The following is a 19,912-nucleotide window of genomic DNA, read 5'->3' on the forward strand; positions in this document are numbered from 1 at the left end:
CAACAAACTTAATGTTTAAAAATAAGAAGTGTAGTAGTACATAATTACACGGGATTACATCAATAATATAAAAATCACAAATTAGCCGTACAGAAATAAAACTTAAAATGGTTCATAAAATCGTTCATCAGCTGTGGTCGTTCATAAATACAGTCAGCGAGAAGCTTGTTCAATGCAAGTCGATGGCTTTCACAATCAAGCAACTACAAGCAAGTCAATCGCACACAAAAATGTATTTATTGAGCTGCAGTTTACCTTTGAACATGAAAGCGCTTCAAGTTGTTATCCTCTTCGATTTTGTTTGGTATTGGATCGTTGATAATTTGAGGAATATACTTTTCTTCCACTTCTACAAGCTTTGAAGCTGAAGACACCTTCAATAATGCACGATTTTCGTGCATTATTGTCAATACTGCACTGTCTGAGTTTGCTGACGACAGGTAAAGCAAAATCACGTGATCTATTTTAACCAATTGCGCGCGTGGATTTTGGACAGTGAACGAAGATTGTATATAAACCGTGATAAAACACTGCTGCTCATTCATTAAACATTACATTATTCTTCAAATCGGCTTTGTGCAAATACTTTATGCAATTTCTACAATGGTCAGCAAAACTGGCCCGTTCAAAAGGAACACGCGAATAACAATTTAGTGCTCAATCTCGTCCCCAGAGGCCGCGATCCTTCTGGTCTGTGCCAGGGATCGGGGGCTAATCTAAAAGTCCGTCACAAAGGCGACCGAATCTGTTTCGCTGCAATCTCGAGCCCAGAGTGACCCCCGGCTCCGCGATCCGTCAGCGGTTGGTCAGCGGTAGGGTCGCCGGGACTCACTTTGGGAAACTGAATAATAATTCAGTGTCTTACTGGTCCTCACAGAACAATAGAAATCAACACGGAAGTCTGAAAATCTTCCCCGGAAGTAAACCAAACCGGAAACCCTGGAAAAACATTTTTTGTCTTCCATGGTCAAATGTTCAGGTGTATCACCTTAATTTTGTAAAACACCTAAGAACTCGTCATATGGCGCTACATAAATGAAGTATTTTCTAATTCTACCAATTTTTTTTTAACTCAAAAGCTAACTTGAATAAAAAAGGACTTCCTTTAAACGTCAATTCTGAGCGGAGTTTTAAAACAACAACGACGGCGTCACCAAGGACAAGGTCGATTGAAAACTCAATTTATAGTTGACTTACAAATCTCGCTAGAACTACTGTTTTCTTTCAAATCTCCGTTACGGTTGAAAAACTGAATATCGCAGACAGTGCTCGATTCAAAATAATAACTAATAACGCAGAATTTGAACATTACGCGTTGTTGTTTTGCTGAAAAAAAGGAATTGTACAATTGTGTGCACGTGAATTGCGTGAATGTGTGCACGAACTGAGTTGCCGAAATGCTAATTACACCTTTTGAATAGTGTTGATCGGTGTGGCCTTTAACGTCTTTATTAATATTACCGCCATTCGACAAGGAAAAAATATTTGTTCGAAAACATGCAATCTATCATGAAAAGATGCGCTGTCAGCGAGAAGCCTTTGAAATATACGAAAGTCGCCAAACAAAATTTTTTATCAACAGAACAATAGCTTGTCCGTGCGTTGTGCATTATGTAAATTTCTTCACTGTCGTCCGCAAAACAACAACGAACACATGCACACAGTCAGGCGGAATCTTGGAAGGCAAACAAGATCTTTGATTTAAAACCAATATAGCAGTATGCTCAAGAAAGAGACTAACGGAAATCAAAACACCAGACGCTCTTTTGTTGACTCTCTCTTTTGTTAACTGCAAAAACATTTTTGTTACTTTTGTTGCTTCGATAAACACCAGTTCTGTCGATACTGTGTTAGAAATAGTTCAACTTTCTCGATTTACTTCCGTTCAGGGAAATTTACTTCCGCTTAGACCTGAGAGCATGCGCAATAAAAACCGGAAGACCAAGGTTCTACCTGAAATCGACCTGAAATTGATCTGATCAATTCCAGTTTCCCAGAGTCCGTCCCGTACCGCTGACCGACTGGACGGACTCTGGGCTCGAGATTGGTTTCGCTGTTGAAAACTTGTTTGTTACACCACAATCTCTGGTGCGCGTGAACAATCGAACCGGAACCAGAATTTAAAAAAGCAATCACTACCATATTCAACATCTTCTCACTTACTCATTTTCTGCCACGATTTCAACATGAACGAACAACGATAAAAATATCAAAAAATAGTAATAATTGAATATGCAATATTCAATATCTTTTCTCTTAATAAAGATCTAGTGTCTTAAAAGTCCTCTTTCGACGTCAAAGTCCATCTCTTTGTAATAATAATAATAATAATAATAATAATAATAATAATAATAATAATAATAATAATAATAATAATAATTGCTCGCTGTTAAAATTTTCAATGTGGTCATTCATCCCTTTACCGATAAATACACCTTTAGGGAATTATAAATCGAAAGAGAATACCCTACAGAATATTCGACCACCGAAAAAATGAACATCAAGGTCTTCAAAGCGATGAAATAATCTTTCGACTTTGGAGTCCTTTGATTTACGATCGAAGAGAGACATGAAAATCAAAAGCGGAGTGTTGACTTCAAATAGAGTTTTCTTGACTTATGAGAATGCTGAAGTCGGGTAAATGCTTCCTTTTAGTGTTGATTGTGTTTATAGTAATTGTTGGCCGATGATTTATTCCAAATCAAATACCGTTTATATTTTATTCGGCACGCATTTTCGCTCCGCGTAGGAATAAACATCAATACAAAGCGACGCTCACTAAAATTACTGCATGTCATACACACAAGAAAGTCAAAAGTTTTTTGCTTCTAACGGCAAATGTAATGTTAACTTAAATAAACATTTTGTCTCCAAATAATCCTTGACCGTTCAAGTTTTGTTTTCTGTTCAAATTTTTCAAGTTTTGCGTAACTGAACATGACACTTCGCATGCGAGAATCTGACCCGTGCATTACTGTCTCTAATTACTGAAAATTATTTTAAAAAAAGCATCTTAGCAGTTTTGATTTTGGGATTTGATTTATAAAAAGTTCTTAAAATGCAACTATCCCTTTTGTGGACGGAAACATCTTAACCATCGCGTGTTGTATTTAAAAAACATTGATTAAACCTCATTTATTGCCTACATTTTGTGACATTTTAACGTTGAAAAGAATTTAAAGATTTGTCAAGAGTTATCAATCTGTCAAACCCATAGCCTGCGTAGTAGACATACGTTTTTTAGTGTGTTTAAAAGAGTGCGCGATCGCGAGAATACGCGCGCTGGAAACTACGGCGCCTGCTACGCAGGCTATCAAACCTGCGTCATTTATGAACACCAAAGAAATAGCACTTTTTCGCATATTACCTAAAATACAATTTACCATATTTTGGTCATTTCAAATATAGTTCTATCAAAAACCGTTCAATATCTGTTCTTATGAACGAACATGAGTATTTCGCTCGTTGGCACTTACCGATAGGTACAACTAGTAATAATAATAATAACAATAATAATTACAGTGATAATAATTAATACTAATAATGTAAATAATGATAATAATATATAATAACAACAGCAACAATAATAATAATAATAATTATAATAACCATTATGTTTCCTTTGCATTTTAAATCGCTCATTCCAATTTTAAACGCTTCTCAGCTTTTATTCATTTTCTATATAACATATTTTGCTTTTCATGTTAACGAATGTATTATAGAACCATTTATTGTAAATAATTTTGCGCCATAGATAATAATAATAATAATAGTAATAATAGAAATAATAGAAATAATAATAAAATCAGAAGAACCTATTTTCAATGGAAATCTAACAAGTATAGCGTTAAGCCAATGACGCGTCGTTTTTTTTTAATTTGAGGCAGAACTTGATTCAAATGTTTATTTAGATGTTTCTTTTTATTTAGATATTTCTACGTTTTTTCTTTTGACTGCAAAAGGATAAAGGTACTGTGAAAGCTCGAACTTACAAAATACGAAAGCTTCGTTCCTCCATTGTCCGCAATGTTTTCCCCGAGTGTTACCTTTCCACTGATCTAGAGCCCAATAAAAGCAACAGAAATTAATTGTTGAAAAAGAGAAATAAAACAAATTTAGATTATAGACATCATCTTCTAGAGAAACTTCCTATAATCCTCTTACCAGATATTTGCCTTGGACCTTGTATTGAGAGTACTGTTCTTCAATGCATTTTGATTTCTTGTTAAATTCCACGAGTGAAGGCTTGCTCCACCATTCTTTAACGATATCCCCATTTTTGTCAAATTTTCGACCTAGTAAATAAAACAATGACCCGGGACATATTATAAATTTTTGATTTGCTAGACTTTTACAAGTTTGCTCTTCAAGAACTGTTAGATGAAGGCGCCGACATGGGCGGAGAAGAACATTGGTAAACATTGACGATTTCATCGCACAGTTTGTAAAAAGTACTATTTTGAGAAATCGCCGTGTCGAATCATGCTTCACGCCTATGAAACCGGAGTGAGTCGAAGTTTTCGAGTAGAATGGACAATCGAGTACTATTCAAATTTTGGACAAAATATTTAATAACGCGGCCTTATATATATACAAGCACAGGCAACATTGTGAAAAAGTACAATGACTGTTTGTTTAGTACAACACGTAAACGTAAAACAAGACGTCCTTCAGAAGTTAACTTCAAATACATCAAGATCTACTAAATAGGGGCTTGGGTCGAGTAATGGCGGCCTAGTAAAGACGTCTTTTGCAGCCGTCCGCCTATATTTCTGTCCTGTCTAGGTTAATGGCCGAAATATTAGGACAACTCTGGAACACACGTAAAACGATAACATCGACCTCGTCGGACGACTCTTCTTTATCTCCTGAAACAAAACAAAAAAAACGAAACCCAACGCGGCCTGAACAAGACGACGAAGTGATGACAGCGCTAAATATGTCATAAGATCTGGGAGCGACTCTACAGGCAATCTTAGCTAAACTGGATAAACTCGACACTGTAGAATCTGCCGTAAACAAAATTGAAGCGAAACTCGAGAATCTCGAGAAAAGAACGCAAAAGTTGGAAGAATCAAACAACATCGAAGAAAGACATTGAAGATCTAAAGGACGAACTCAACTTCACAGAACAACCGCGAGAAAACGGAAGAAGTGGAGAAGGCGCATCAACTCTACGAAGATCAATTAGCGCAGTTGGCGGCGATAGCCCAGAAAAACGAGGAGTTTATCAAGCAGGTCGAGACAAAGAACCTCTACTTGGAATCTTATTCCCGCCAGGTGAACATTAAATTCACAAACATAAATCAATCGGTAAAAACGGTCGAAGACACAGAAGAAGGTCTTCGAGCCTTCCTCGAAGAAGACCTTGGTTATCTGGATGCAAGAACTGTCGAAATCCAGCGCGTATATCGCATCGGCAAATCCAAGGATTGGGAACCACTGCCCATCCTGGCGCGTTTCCTCCGATACAAGGATTGTCAACAGATCTTTTCTCTACTGAGGATACCGACTTTTCAGATGTTCAGAGACCTCCCTCAAGAGATCATTTCTCGTCGCAAAACACAGATGAAAGCCTTTAAAGAAGCCAGGAAACATGGAGGTGCTGCCTCATTATTTAGCCAATCTCAACCTGATAAACTGTATATTAGAGGTAAATTGTGGCCCATCGGTCAAAAGTTCACTATTTAAATAACTGTAGTTTGACTTCGCTCATAGTTCCTTACAATAACTGATTACTGCCAAAAAGTTTCATTTTAATTACAGACGGTTTTCGGAAGCTCAAACGTCAGATAGAGCTACAACTTTTTTCTTGCTTTTTTCTCAGTGTAGCAAGCAACCATTTGCCCAATTCTTAACCATACGCCGATTAGTGGTTTTAGTCCTTTTGCGGGTGTTGTAACGAGGGAAATTAGTATAATTCCTTGATTTCAGAGAAAGATAGTTTAAGATGTTACGTTAATCAACGCTTACTGTAACATTTAAATTATTCGACCGGGAGTCTCGTTTAGAATAAGGGAGCGATCAATGAGTATTTTAGGAACGTTCAACTGTCACTCTGTCAGTCATGAAATTGTAAATTAAACTGATAAAAAGTTATATATGAAATAACACAGTATTATAATATTTAGCCGCATTTACTCGTCTTACCGATATAATAGAGAGTGTTCGTCCGTGAGAAAATATGAAAAGCCAACAGTAACTTTAAAGTAAAAAACCAAACGCTTGTGAAATTCTATTTCTGGACTGTGTACTTTTGTACATCTGCTCGTTCATAATTTCTTTGTTGGAAATTCGCATTGCGGATATTCTACGTTCATTCTATTCAAGTGGAGTTTCTCTCTGCTATCGATCATTTAATGTAACAAAGGAAATTTAGGAAGTAAGGAAGACTGTAAACTAATATTGTTGCCTACACATGGCTGCATTGTCATAGCTTTTCCACGTTGTAACATTTTAACAATAGAAACTCACTTAGAATGATATATAAGCAAGCGACATTGTAAAAGTTTCTTTGATTTGACGATGCGATTAGTACATCGATGATTACATCTTCGATTAATGGACTACTGTTGGACCCAAGTTCTGTCTCAGCCTTACGTATGTAGTTCTGAAGTTCCTTGAAGTTAGATCGCCGTGTACCTAGAAGCTTGTTGACGAGGCTTCGTTTCCGCAGCAAGTGAGTGCTCTATCGAGTTAAGTTTCCCCATATTTCAGTGGTATTTTTAAATACCACTTAAAAGTCACATCTTAGCCAGATTTCAGCGTAGCTACAGCGCACTTCCCGTACAGTTCAAAAGTCGGTTTTAACTCCCAAAGCAAGGAAAATCCTATCGTCACAGTGTTTTCGTTTTTCTGTCTCATGGGCATAGAAAACTACCAAATCAACAATTTTTTGAAAGCATGTGGTCATTTTGAGACCGTTATTTATAAAAATACAAAACAGTCATCACAATCTCTTATACTTCACATAATACAATGGATCTGAAATTAGTTTCCCTTAACGTCAGGGGATTAGGAAACAATGCTAAAAGAAGAGAGGTGTTAAATTGGTTGCGAGCGAAAAAGCAATCTATATATATTCTGTAAGAGGTTCATTTCTGCATTTCGGCCATTTACGAAGGCAGGACAGAAATACCCGTATAGGCGGACGGCTTCAAAAGACGTCTTCACGTCGCCATTACTCGACCCAAGCCCCTATTTAGTAGATCTTGATGTAATTAAAGTTAACTTAATATGGAAATTTAATGTTTTTCTCGACGCCGAGGATATCGTCGATCAAAAAACTACTAATTCCGATTTTGCCTTTACTTTTTACAGATTTCAAAGCTCTCTGCAGCTGAATATTTTACGACAGTGATCAACCCCAAAAAGAAAAGTCGAAAATTCATAAGATGCACGCGAAATTTAATGATCTCACGTTTGCTCAGAGAACGGCAAAAGATTTTCACCTCGCCTATGCTTTAAGTCTGGCTACGGCCCTGCTTGCAGTTTTTATCAAGCCCGATAAAAACTGAAGAATTGCTAGCAATTCCTATCATGCAAGTGCCCCGTTTGGACCTTACTTCCCCCACAAGTGTCGTCGCAGTTGTCTCGTTTCCACACGTTCAGAGTTCACCGGTTCCCGTACGCTTAGACAGGAAAAACCTACCATTACAAGGTGGAACGAGATAATATCTCTGTCAATGTGTCAATGTCAATTGCTCAAATGATTTCGTCAATTAGAAGTAAAAGCTATTTATTTCAAGAAAGATTTAGCTGTTCACAGCCTTTTTTGGTATTTTGGTTTAATTGTTAGCTGATAGAGTTGAACGCGGGGAGAGAATTCCCGACAGAACTGGACGCTAGCGCAAACGGGAATCGCATGGGGCTGGAAGGCGAGGAACGGGAATCCCACCCCATACTGTGTTGCGCTCGCGCTTTCCCTCGCTGTTTGTGTTGAAAAAAAGGAGGCCGTGAACAGCCTCGTGAATGATCTTTTGGTTGCTTTTTTAAACAGCGCAATTCTTAAGGTGGCTCCTTAGTTATTCCAGGCGCACTTGTCCATGCCAAACTTTTCTTCATAACTGTTTCGGTTTTGAAAACTTTGTAAAAATTTTCACCAATTATATAATAATAATCAACCAACTTCGATTAACTGGAGGAAAATGACTTGAATATTATTGGCATTTAACTGGCCACTAAAAAAATGGCTGATCGATATATTTTTGCTATTTTGCACTGCCAGTAGAAATCAGGTGAAGTTAAAAGATAATGGACCTTCCATGTCCAGTCTGTAGAACAGGAAACGCATCTTGACAACGAACAGGTCTTTAAACTTAGATAATGGCATTTCAAGGAAATAATTCAAAACTTTAATGAGAACACTCTCAGAAACGGCATTCATGCTTTAATATAAAACCACGAGCGAACAATCACGATACATTATTTTCCCAGGTCAAATTTCAGTACATTGACTTTAAATATAACTAGTCCCAGGCAGTAAATGGTGAATTGACAACACGCTGTGACGCGATAACAATACTCACCTTCCCCTCTGAAGTTTAATCTTACGAACCAATCAAGTTGATTTGCATGGTCGTTCAAATGTCTACCAATCAGAGCCTGAGGGTCAGTTCTTGACCCTAATTCAACATGTCCAAGCAGAGGTTTTTTCACTCCTCCTTTCGCGACTTGCTCACCCCGCTTCGCTGCTCAAGTTTGGTGAACAAGGGAAAAGAAAGCCCTTTGGAACCAGGGTACGAAAGTCCCGGTCAAATATCTTATGATTGAGCTTTGTATGTGTACTTAAGTTTGACAGAGGTTTCAGATTGAAAGCGGATGGCTAAGTTAAGCCCACGATCCGCACTTCAATTGAATTAAAATCCATTTTAAAATATTGCGTTAGTCCCGTGATCCAGAGCGTTCAAAAACTGCCAGTCCGTAAAAAAAATAAAATGAGTGAAAACCCGAAATCCGAGCCAAAACCGTTGTTCCACAAACTTATTCACCCCCTCTTACATAAAAACTGTTTACTACCAAAAAGAGTTAACTTGTATTAAAGTATCAGCAGTTTGTATAGTGTGATCGTTTGGGGTTAGAGTATATAATGATCCTTTTACTTCGACGAGGCTTATGTAAACAATACGTAACCAATTTTACTAACCAGTGTTGTCAAATCCATGAGTTATCTCATGCCCAATGATGGATCCTAAAGCACCATAACTTAATGACCTGCGATCAAACAAATTACGTACGCGAGTGAATTATATAGGTAGACTGGCAATTTTTGAATAAAAGCGTGGTGTTTGATGCCAAAGAACTTTGATAAAATTGATATTTACTTTAGCATATGTTTCTTATAGAGAAACCAAACCACCAGTCGTACAACAGTAACAAACTTACAACTAATTACGTAGCATAAATGGCAAGGAAACCTAATAAAAACCGCTAAGCTTTTGTAGGCCTAGGTCCCCTGAATAGAAAAACAAGAAGAAGAAGAATAGAATAAAAGGTGTATTTTTCGCGAACTGAATTCTTCCCTTCCCTCGAAACATCTTAAATGTAACCCGAAAATTGCATACTGATGAGCCAGGTCAGAGTGATTGGTCTAAACACAGTACAAAGCTGCGTGGCGGGGATCTCGCGCGTGCTTGAGCGTAGCTGCATAGCTAATGAAAATTGGTAAACCTATTAAGCTGAAAAATTTTGGTTGTCTCGTGCGTACGTTCGTGTGCGCGTACTTACGTACGGATTAGGTCTGGGGAAGAGGTTGCCCGTGCTAATTAAGGAAAGTAATGAAATACACGAATGAAATAAAAGAGAAAATCCCCATTCACTACCAGTATTTTTTGTTTGTAATACGCAATAATTCGAGATCTTAGTTATTGTTGTTATTAACATATCGGAGTAAATCTAACACGGGAATTTACGCAAAAACACTTTCGGTTTGGTGATTTACTTGACTTCGGACTGTTTTTGTCGTACATTACTTGCAAAAACCGAAGGAGTAATGAGCAACGATAAAAGTAGCACTAGGAAGTGTATACCGAGCAAACATAAAACAGATCAGTTCGACGTTAATTAAATTTTTTAGCCACACCGATCAAAAACAAGATACATAAACGCCGCTGTAGCAAGCAACGCTTCGCAAATTACAAACTGCAAATAAAGACTGAAGGACAAGTCAAAATACAGACAACAAATAAAGCTACACTGCAACGCTACACAGTAAAACATCTGAGAGATTTTTTATCCAACCTCTCTTTTGATTTGTTTTTCCTTTTGTTTATCAGTGAGTGTTTTGAAAAATCAATGCGTAGATTTGGTGTCTACGCAAAAAAATTGTCCCTCTCGTTCGACAGCCGGCTGAAGAGTTCAATTTTACTAAACTCTGAAACGAGCAACCGTATCGACTGGATGACGTGGATGTAAGATTTAGATCTAAACGAAGTGATGGTATGAAAAGGCGGCAAATTTTTGGGGTAGTGAGAAAGGGTGTATGGAATTACTACTATTTTTGAAAAGCCATCCACTAAAAGTAACCAGCTAGAATAAATTTGTTTTGGATGACGTCGTAATGGAGGTGTGGCTTATGTTTAAAATGCGCGGGAATCTTTAGTGGTATGGAATAAATTTAAATGAAATGCGCGCGCGAATCTTTTAGTAATTTATGCAGCATAATTTATGTCTTGACGTCACGACACGATAAGTCTACTTGATTGACAGATTGACAAAGTAGAGTACAAAGTCTACTTGATTGACAGAATGAGCTAAACTAAAACTGTTATGTTAAGTGCCATAAGTTTATTTTGCTTTGATTCAAGATAATTTGTTTTGCTTTGAGCTTATTTTGTTGCGCCGTAAGACATTCAACGTGCTTTCCATTTAGCCAAAAAATCCGGAAATTTCGGTTTGAAGTCAAATGGTAAGGTAATTTTCCGAAAATTCCATTCGAAAATTGTGGACTTCCTCAGAGGTTGTCCTCTTTTTCCGTTCGGAACGGAACGCCGAGAATTTCCTTACCTTTTAAACGAATTTTCCGTTTCCAGACACGTTTTAAAGACCTCCGCGCGGTTTTTAAACGACTTGTCAATATGTTCACCTCGACGGCATTTCTATAAATGCCAGCACTTTTTTAACAGGAGAAATAAGCTGCCTAGTTCATGTGTTCATATTTTTTCTCGGGACAGGATCTAGCTCAAACGTGCTAATTGTACCATTTATTCTGTTTAAATTGCGTCTCATGGAACAGTTGACGGCAGTAAACAGCATCAGCTCATCTTCTTCGTCAAAAAGTTTGTTTTCTTCCTCAAAATATTCAGCTATATCGACAGCAAACAACACTGAATTTTGCGCTAGATCGAGTGAGTGGGAAGGAACGCCTGGTAGAATAATGGTAAGCGAAATCTCATCCGGTTGGTCGTTATATTCGGAAAATCGCTTACCATTATGGAACGGTCACACCAACCGGAATTTTCTTACAAATGGTAAGCACCCTCAGTGTAACCGCGAGCGATTAAAAAAATTTGTCTTGCACCTATGAGCCACCGTGTTTTAGTCTTTTGGTCGCTTATTTACCAGGATGGAAACATTGTAATCTCCAGTGAAAATTAAATTATTTAGGCTTGGTTAAATCTATATGTGTATAACAATACAAGAATGTCTGTAGAACCTCGTCATCAATATGGATTTTTTTGTGGAATCCCAGACGTCTCTCCAGTTGTAGAAGAAGTTAGCGCGCAAAGAGAAATATACAGCTTATTACCCAAGCGAGAGGACCGTACTGAAAGAATATCGACCCGAGATCATGAAGGTACGCGTTTGGTCAGTTCAAAAAACACGGAGGGCCGATGTTCCCCAGTCCGGTCCCAAGCCAGCTTGGGTATAAAGAGATTTATTACACGACTACGAAAGATTTAAATGGATATCACAGGGAAGCGGATTTCAAAAGATAGAAAGAATTTGTTCCCGACCGAGGACCTATTATTAAGATTCCTTAACTAATAATAAGTACGAGAGGGTTTTTATGCGAGTCAAGTTTATTTTTTCTCAGTTTTGGAAGCCATAAAAATGCGCGAATCAAGTGCGGAATGCAATGGATGGATGATCAATGGATGGATGGATGCCGATGGATGGATGGATGGATGGACAGATATCAAGTTGTATATGGAGTTCCCCGGGGTTCGACACTTGGGCCACGTTTGTTTCTTATATATATATGACTTCACTGCATGCAACATCCCTGAGTTACCGGGGGGGTACTCGGGAAAGTTTTGTACGGGGAGGCTCCGCCCGAAGATCCAACCCCTTACCCTTTTATATACCATTTTGATAGAAAAGGTACCCCTTTTGTATACCTTTTATTGCAAAAAGGCACCCCTTTCATATACCTACACGGCATCACATTTACCTAAAACGGGCTGTTTTCTTGTCATTTTTATGAAGCGCTTAATAAATTAAGACGATGCATCCAAAAGTTGGGTCTGCTCGAAATATTTAATGTAAAGGCCTTTTAAAATATCATTATAAAAGATTTCCCTACCCTTTCATATACCAAAATTTGTGAAATCCCTACCCTTTTATATACCTGGAGCCTGAAAAAGGTACCCCTTTCGGGCGGAGCCTCCCTGTATAGGCCATATGATATGAGTGTAGTTTTACAATTTCTTAGTAATTGGCTGATAGCAAATAAGCTCACTTTGAACTCACTTTTAAAAACGGAATATATGTTAGTTGGATCAATGCAGCGAATAGCGACTTTCACCTGAGGGCTTAATGTCTCTATAAACTGAATCTCGCTAAGACAAGTACACAGTAGCAAATGCTTAGGTGTAGAAATTGACGAGTTTCTGACCTGGGACTCTCATATTTCTATTGAATCGAGGAAAGTAACATCTGGTATAGGTGTCATTAAAAAGATTTAGCCATTCGTTCCTACATCCAATTTAATAGGTGTCTACCAGTCAGTTGTTTAACCATACTTTGACTACTGTAGTATTGTATGGAACGATATAAGTCACCACCTTAATGACAAACTACAAAGTTGCAAAATCGTGCTGCCCGAGTGATCGCTGGCGCAGATTATCAAATTGGGACAAATTTATTATTTAACAAACTTGGCTGGTCTAACCTTAAAGAAAAGAGAAACAAACAAAAAGCTCTCATGATGTTTAAAATCATGAACGGTATGACTCCAACCTATTTAAAAGACATTTTTTCAAGAAGCAATGGAAGTTCGATATATAATCTTAGGACTTCAGGAAGGAATCTAGCCTCTTTTTAGTTCAAACGAATTATTACCGAAAATGTTTTGCTTATACTGGAGTTAAGATCTGGAATGCATTACCAGACGACCTGAAATAGGAAAAATCCATGAGAGTTTTTAAAAAGAAACTGGAATCTTTCAATCTCTCTGTCGATTTTTAGAATAGTTTGTAAAAGCGTTTGTAAAAGCCTTTTTGTTCATAGCTATTTATATAGATAAATGTATATTGTAATCTAGTCACTATTTTTGAGCTAGCTGTTTTATTTTAAAAAAGCGCGTCTCTGAACAACAACCAACGCACAATCAACTGAGCGAAACGGCCGAACAGAACAAAATAACTGCTTGAAATGTCACTAAACACATTTATTTAAATTCTAAAATGCTGTCTGCGGAATAGGCCATTTTCGAGTTACCCTTTGCCTCTGTTTTAAAACGAGTCTACGTGCGAAACCATTCAAATGAAAATGAGTTTGATTTGCATGAAAATGGACTTGTAGGTGAAACTCATTTTCGTATGAATGGTTTTGCACGTAGACTCGTTTTGAAACAGAGGCAAAAGGTAACTCGGAAATAACCTATTGCTCTGCAGTCAGTCGTCTTCAAAAACACCAATTATGACGTCAAAAGTTTTTATTTCCGACAATTTTTCTGAACACTCAACGATTATGATGACCTAAAAAAGTATTTTTCAACTTGCAATATCTCTGCAATGCAGTGTCCGATTATGGCTCTTAAAGGCCCGTTTACACAGGCGATTTTTGTCGCGCCGAAGTTGCATCAAGTTTCGAACAGGTTCGAAACTCCTGCGACTCGCGGCGATTTCATGGCGATTTTATCGCTGCGATATTGCAGCGAAGTTGCATGAAGTCGCCGCGATATCGCGGCGACTTGCTGCAACTTCGGTGCGATAAAATTTGCATTGAGTTGCGCGACAAAAATCGCCTGTGTAAACGGGCCTTAATAAACACATGGGCAAAAATTAAAAAAAATTGAAATTTCTGTTCATTTGATGACCTTTTAGTATTTAACACCATTTAACACTGTTGTGCTAATTGAGAAGACTGTCTAAAAAGTATTGGCTATGTTGTAAATGAACAAATACTGTTGTTAAACTATATTGTTAGAATTGTTTTGAAGATTAAATCTGTATGATCTCACCTCGGAACTTCGGCAGAGTAAAAGAAAGGAGACTGTAGAATACCGGCTGGAATAACTAACAGGAGATAAAATATATATTCGAACTTGTTATTGAACGGATGTTGAGGCCTCAAATGTAATAAATGTCCCTAAATGTAATAAAGGTCCTAAGTGTAATAACTTTTGGTCCTAAATGTAATAAAGGTCCTAAGTGTAATAACTTTTGGCCCTAAATGTAATAAAGTTCCTAAGTGTAATAACTTTTGGTCCTAAATGTAATGAAGGTCTGTAGTGTATTAAAGGTTCCAGCTTAACATGAAATCATGCTCGGTGCTTTTCTATGTATTATATTCAGTTTGAAACCTGTTTTATGTTTACTTGCTTCATTTTCACATTGTCAAGCGCCCTTGAACGTATGGAAAGGGCGCTATACAAATGATTATTATTATTATTATTATTATTATTATTATTATTATTATTAGTATTAGTATTAGTATTATTATTATTATTATTATTATTATTATTATTATTATTATTTTCTTTCCAGTACTGTAAGATGCTATTTCGATTTTGTCATGTAGCAAGCAACTAAATCACGTGACAACGTTCATCCACGCGATCGGGACACTAGAGTAAAATTTTTTACCTGATTTTTTAGGAAGTTTTCGATTGTTTGAACCGTCCTGCTTTATGACAACTTTCGTTAACTCGAATTTTAAAAAGACTATTGAAGCAACAAATATGATACTTTTACTTTTCGTGCAAACGTACTAGACTTTTGTTTTCTTTTAAACCGCTCTGGCACTTCCAAGTTCAATTTAATTAAACTACAGTTTTACTGGCGGCACAGGTCTACAAGAATTCTACAGCATTAACAAGCACACGACGTCAAGCTTAAGAAACCAAATTTTTCTAAACACGTCCCTGTTATGTTAACTTTCTGTAAACTGGATTTTGATTTGAGGTTAAAACAGTAAACGTGATAGTCTTCAGCTTCTTTGCAAACAAGTTTAATTTAATTTTTTTGCGGTTTTAAGTTAGTGCCACAGAGTCTACAGGAATCCCTCCGCAGGAAGAAACATGCAACGTTTGTAAGTGTCTCAGTATATAAAGTAGACTCATCTGCGCATGCATTTAGCACAAAGTGTTTTGTTCCACAAGGAGAGAATATTGCTTTCTGAAACATATTTATACCTGCCTTGTACCCTGACGCCTCTCTCTTGTTTGGGGAAATGGGCGCTTTCTTTCTCCTTCGCGTGGTTCCTCGCGCTTCGCGCTCGTCACCAGTCACTCGTGTTTCGCGCTCGCGATTAATTAATAATTATTGATATTTTAAATAAATAAATAAATTAATTAATTGACTATTGAAACTTTACACCTTTAGCCTTAGGGCGTAAGGGGCTAAGTGTTTTAGCGGGCTACAAGCCCAAACAACCATCACAATACTTCATTCTGCACTATTGAGGATTTTGAGTAAACTACTTCTGTTGTTACCTATAAGCGTCTGTTTCCGTTGGCCCATGTCCAATAAGGCATGCAAAATAAAATAGATTTTGGCACATTCTTTAAGGCAAGCGGTAACTGGTTGTTAAAGTACATCATAATCTGGATCCCTAAGATACATTTTTAACTCCTTGCTTTTATATAGAAAAGCACCGTGCATGATTTCATGTTTAGCCGAACCTTATTATTACACTGAAGACCTTTATTGCCAACGAGACAGCCGAGCCAAGAGGCGAGGCTGTCGAGGCGGCAGAATCATAGAGCCGTGTGCGTATGAGTGTATAGGCAGAGAAAATCTTACGTTCTGCGTAAGGGACTTTTTTTTACCATATTTGGGTGTAAGTAAACCCCATATTTGGGTTGTATTGTTCTTCCCAACTGGTTCCCAGTCTCTCACTCCTTGCTAGAGAGCAAATGACCAAAATGGCGTCCACGCGGCTCGCTGTTAAAATTTTCAATGTGGTCATTCATCCCTTTACCGATAAATACGCCTTCAGGGAATTTTAAATCGAAAGGGAATACCCCATAAATTATTCGACCGCCGAAAAACATCAAGGTCTTTAAAGCGATGAAATAATCTTTCGACTTTGGAGTCCTTTGATTTACGATCGAAGAGACACATGAAAATCAAAAGCGTACTGTTGACTTCAAATAGAGTTTTCTTGACTTATGAGAATGCTGAAGTCGGGTAAATGCTTCCTTTTAGTGTTTATTGTGTTTATAGTAATTGTTTGACCGATGATTTATTCCAAATCAAATACCGTTTATATTTTATTTGGCACGCATTTTCGCTCCGCGTAGGAATAACATCATTACAAAGCGACGCTCACTAAAATTACTGCATGTCATAAACACAAGAAAATCAAAAGTTTTTTTGCTTCTAACGGCAAATGTAATGTTAACTTGAATAAAAATTTTGTCTCCAAATAATCCTTGACCGTTCAAGTTTTGTTTTCTGTTCAAATTTTTCAAGTTTTGCGTAACTGAACGTGGGATTTGATTTATAAGAAGTTCTTGAAATGCAACTATCCCTTTTGTGGACGGAAACATTTTAACCATCGCGTGTTGTATTTACAAAACAGTGATTAAACCTCATTTATTGCCTGCATTTTGTGACATTTTAACGTTGAAAAGAATTTAAAGATTTGTCAAGAGTTATCAATCTGTCAAACCCGTAGCCTGCATAGCAGACATCTGTGTACGTTTTTTAGTGTGTTTAAAAGAGTGCGCGATCGCGAGAATACGCGCGCTGGAAACTACGGCGCCTGCTACGCAGGCTATCAAGCCTGTGTCATTTATGAACACCAGAGAAATAGCACTTTTTTCGCATATTACCTAAAATACAATTTACCATATTTTGGTCATTTCAAATATAGTTCTATCAAAAACCATTCAATATCTGTTCTTATGAACAAACATGAGTATTTCGCTCGTTGGCACTTACCGATAGGTACAACTAGTTTTATTTAGGGCCGAAAGTTGTTACACTTAGCGCCTTTATTTCGATTTATTACATTTAGGACAAAAAGTTATTACACTTAGGACCTTTATTACATTTAGGACCAAAAGTTATTACACTTAAGACCTTTATTACATTTAGGACCAAAATTTATTACACTTAGGACCTTTATTACATTTAGGACCAAAAGTTATTACACTTAGGACCTTTATTACATTTAGGGACATTTATTACATTTGAGGCTTCAACAACGGATTACTAATAGACTGATAAAGTCGTTTTCAATCGAGTGTCGTAAAACCAAACCAATGCAATCACAATAGCCAATCACAACAAAGAACATAATGAACCAATAATAACTCGTAGTTAGGGCCTGTTTATATGAAGAAAAGTTGTCCCTGGTAGGAGAGTTCCCCTCCATTCCGAGCAATCCCGGGCGAGAGAGCTTTATATACATTTCTTTATAAATAGCTGAGAAATTGCAAAATTTGCTCAGCAATTACACCATGTAAATCTAAAATTATCCTTTTAATTCACACATTTTTACGTTCTGTTGTTACTATTTGTCTTAATTAGCACTTTTTGTCTACTTATTATTCAACTTTCTGTTCTTTGTAAATCATTCAACTGAAGATGACAGAAGTTCTGTCGAAACATGTCTTACAAACTTAAAAAAAAAAACAATAAAAGATATTTGCATACTTAATTATATCTGTTCGCTGGCATCAATCGAGATAGTTCCCTTGACATACGAAATCCTGGGCCAGGTTATTCAAAGCCGATTAACACTAATCAAGGATTAATAGTGATCGACGTTATAACTGCTCTTGCATAATACTGTTCTTCGTTGCTAATGTCTTGTGAAGTTTGAGAAAAGTTGACGTCAAAACTAGAGGAAAGAAATACAAACCGAAAACCTTATTGAAAAGTTGAAAAATCTAAATTCACACTAATCCTGAATCAGCTTAATCGTGCTATAAACATCGAGGCCCTGCACGTTAGCTTAGAGACAAAATCTGAAAACTTTCATAATTTGTCTCTCATTGACCTTACCAATCTCGTTTTCGTAGAACTGATACATGGCGTTTATTGTCTGTGGAAACATAGGCCACCTAAAATGTAAAGACCAAATTTTTGTCATTGGCTGTATAGTCCATTGTTAAATGGTCTCAATTTAGGAGCATATCGTGAAACTGGGTACACTAATACTAGACATCATTCAGAACATATTACTGGGGGTGATCATAGACAGCCTGGATATGCGTTTTGTCGTAGACGGGAATGGACAGTTTTTAAAATGGACGCCAGTCAGATTGTTTTGAAAGACGTCATGGAGTAGCCTTAAACATGCAATGTAAATTGCAATTTAAATGAAGTTCATGCAGGTCCAAACGATGTAAATTGATATTCTAATGTTTTCGATTCCACAAGTCGAAGCCGTTTTATGAGACCGCGTTCGTTGGGAGGAGGATGACTCCCAAAACGACTAGAAATCGAGCCTTTTTATTAACACACATTTTACAGTGCACGGTAAGTGTACGGTACTAGAGCAAGATGCACAAGCATGTGCAATTTCCTAAATAGCGGCATCAGTCAACAATTTAAAGAGAAATGTGATTGCTTGTGTTCTTACTTTTCAAGTCTGATAGAGAACGTTTTTTCATGTCTCACTACAGTTATTAATTCAATAAAGAATTCTTCTTGTTGCGAAGTCAAATTTAATCTTCCTCTGGACAATATCATACAAGGCTTTTAAAATGATTGCCTCGGGTAGTGACAATAATAACCAGACCTTTATCTATTTAACCCTATTCAGACCGGGCATTTTGGATCTTTTCAGACCGGGGGGCGGATTTCCCCCCCCCCCCCCTCCCGCCAACCTCGGTTACTTTCAGAATATTTAAGCCATCACAATGAAACTTAGAGGATATATAGTAGATCCAAAAATCTATCTTTTTTTGATATGCGTCACGTCGGATGATGACGTCACATCTCGTGACAAATACATCAAGATGTCAAAACAGCCGCCATATTGGATCCGCCATCTTGGATTTCAAACCGCCCAAAAATTACTGAAAAGTACTCAAAATCAATAAAACGGTGCAAAGAAAACCTAAAAGGTGAAAATGATTGCATTAAAGTTAATTTTCCTTAAAAGGAACAAAACACTACAAATTTGGGAAATTTGTCTATCAAAATGCGTTGCCATGGTAACGCCATTTTCCCGATACAACAACCTATCCTATCAAATAATTGCCAGATAAATTTAAGATAAACTCGTTAAGTTTGGCAGCGTTTGGTTAAATCTTGAAAAAGTTATAGGCGTTCAAAGTCAGCGCGAACACTTTCGTCCCCCCCGGGCTGGATAGAGTTAAATACGACACGCTCTTGCATTGAAAGAAGTGTCAAGAAACTGGTGTTTCCAGCAGACGTTAAGGCACGTTTAAACTAACTTACTTGGTTACTTGCCGGGAAATGTACAACTAACTCGCACGAACGATTGTGATGGACTAGAACAAACATTCGTCCGTGGAATAAAAGCGGAATAAAAACATTCAACTCGCAGT

The 19,912-nt window shown here is 37.3% G+C and overlaps 1 protein-coding gene across 1 annotated transcript in view; it reads right to left on the reverse strand.

Moving 5' to 3' along the window:
• The window catches only part of LOC144653134 (endothelin-converting enzyme 2-like), a 116,181-nt gene that overhangs the window by 19,839 nt on the left and 76,430 nt on the right, over nt 1–19,912 (reverse strand). Inside the window, exons 10-14 of the mRNA XM_078513057.1 lie at nt 18,399–18,457; nt 14,405–14,459; nt 9,146–9,213; nt 4,165–4,295; nt 3,993–4,058 (exon numbers count right to left, since the gene is read on the reverse strand). Coding sequence (XP_078369183.1) covers nt 3,993–4,058; nt 4,165–4,295; nt 9,146–9,213; nt 14,405–14,459; nt 18,399–18,457 — 379 coding nt within the window. The remainder of the gene's footprint in view (nt 1–3,992; nt 4,059–4,164; nt 4,296–9,145; nt 9,214–14,404; nt 14,460–18,398; nt 18,458–19,912) is intronic.

This window comes from Oculina patagonica, chromosome 5, assembly GCF_052425735.1.
Source record: "Oculina patagonica isolate OP01 chromosome 5, crgOcupat, whole genome shotgun sequence".
Lineage (NCBI taxonomy): Eukaryota > Metazoa > Cnidaria > Anthozoa > Scleractinia > Oculinidae > Oculina > Oculina patagonica.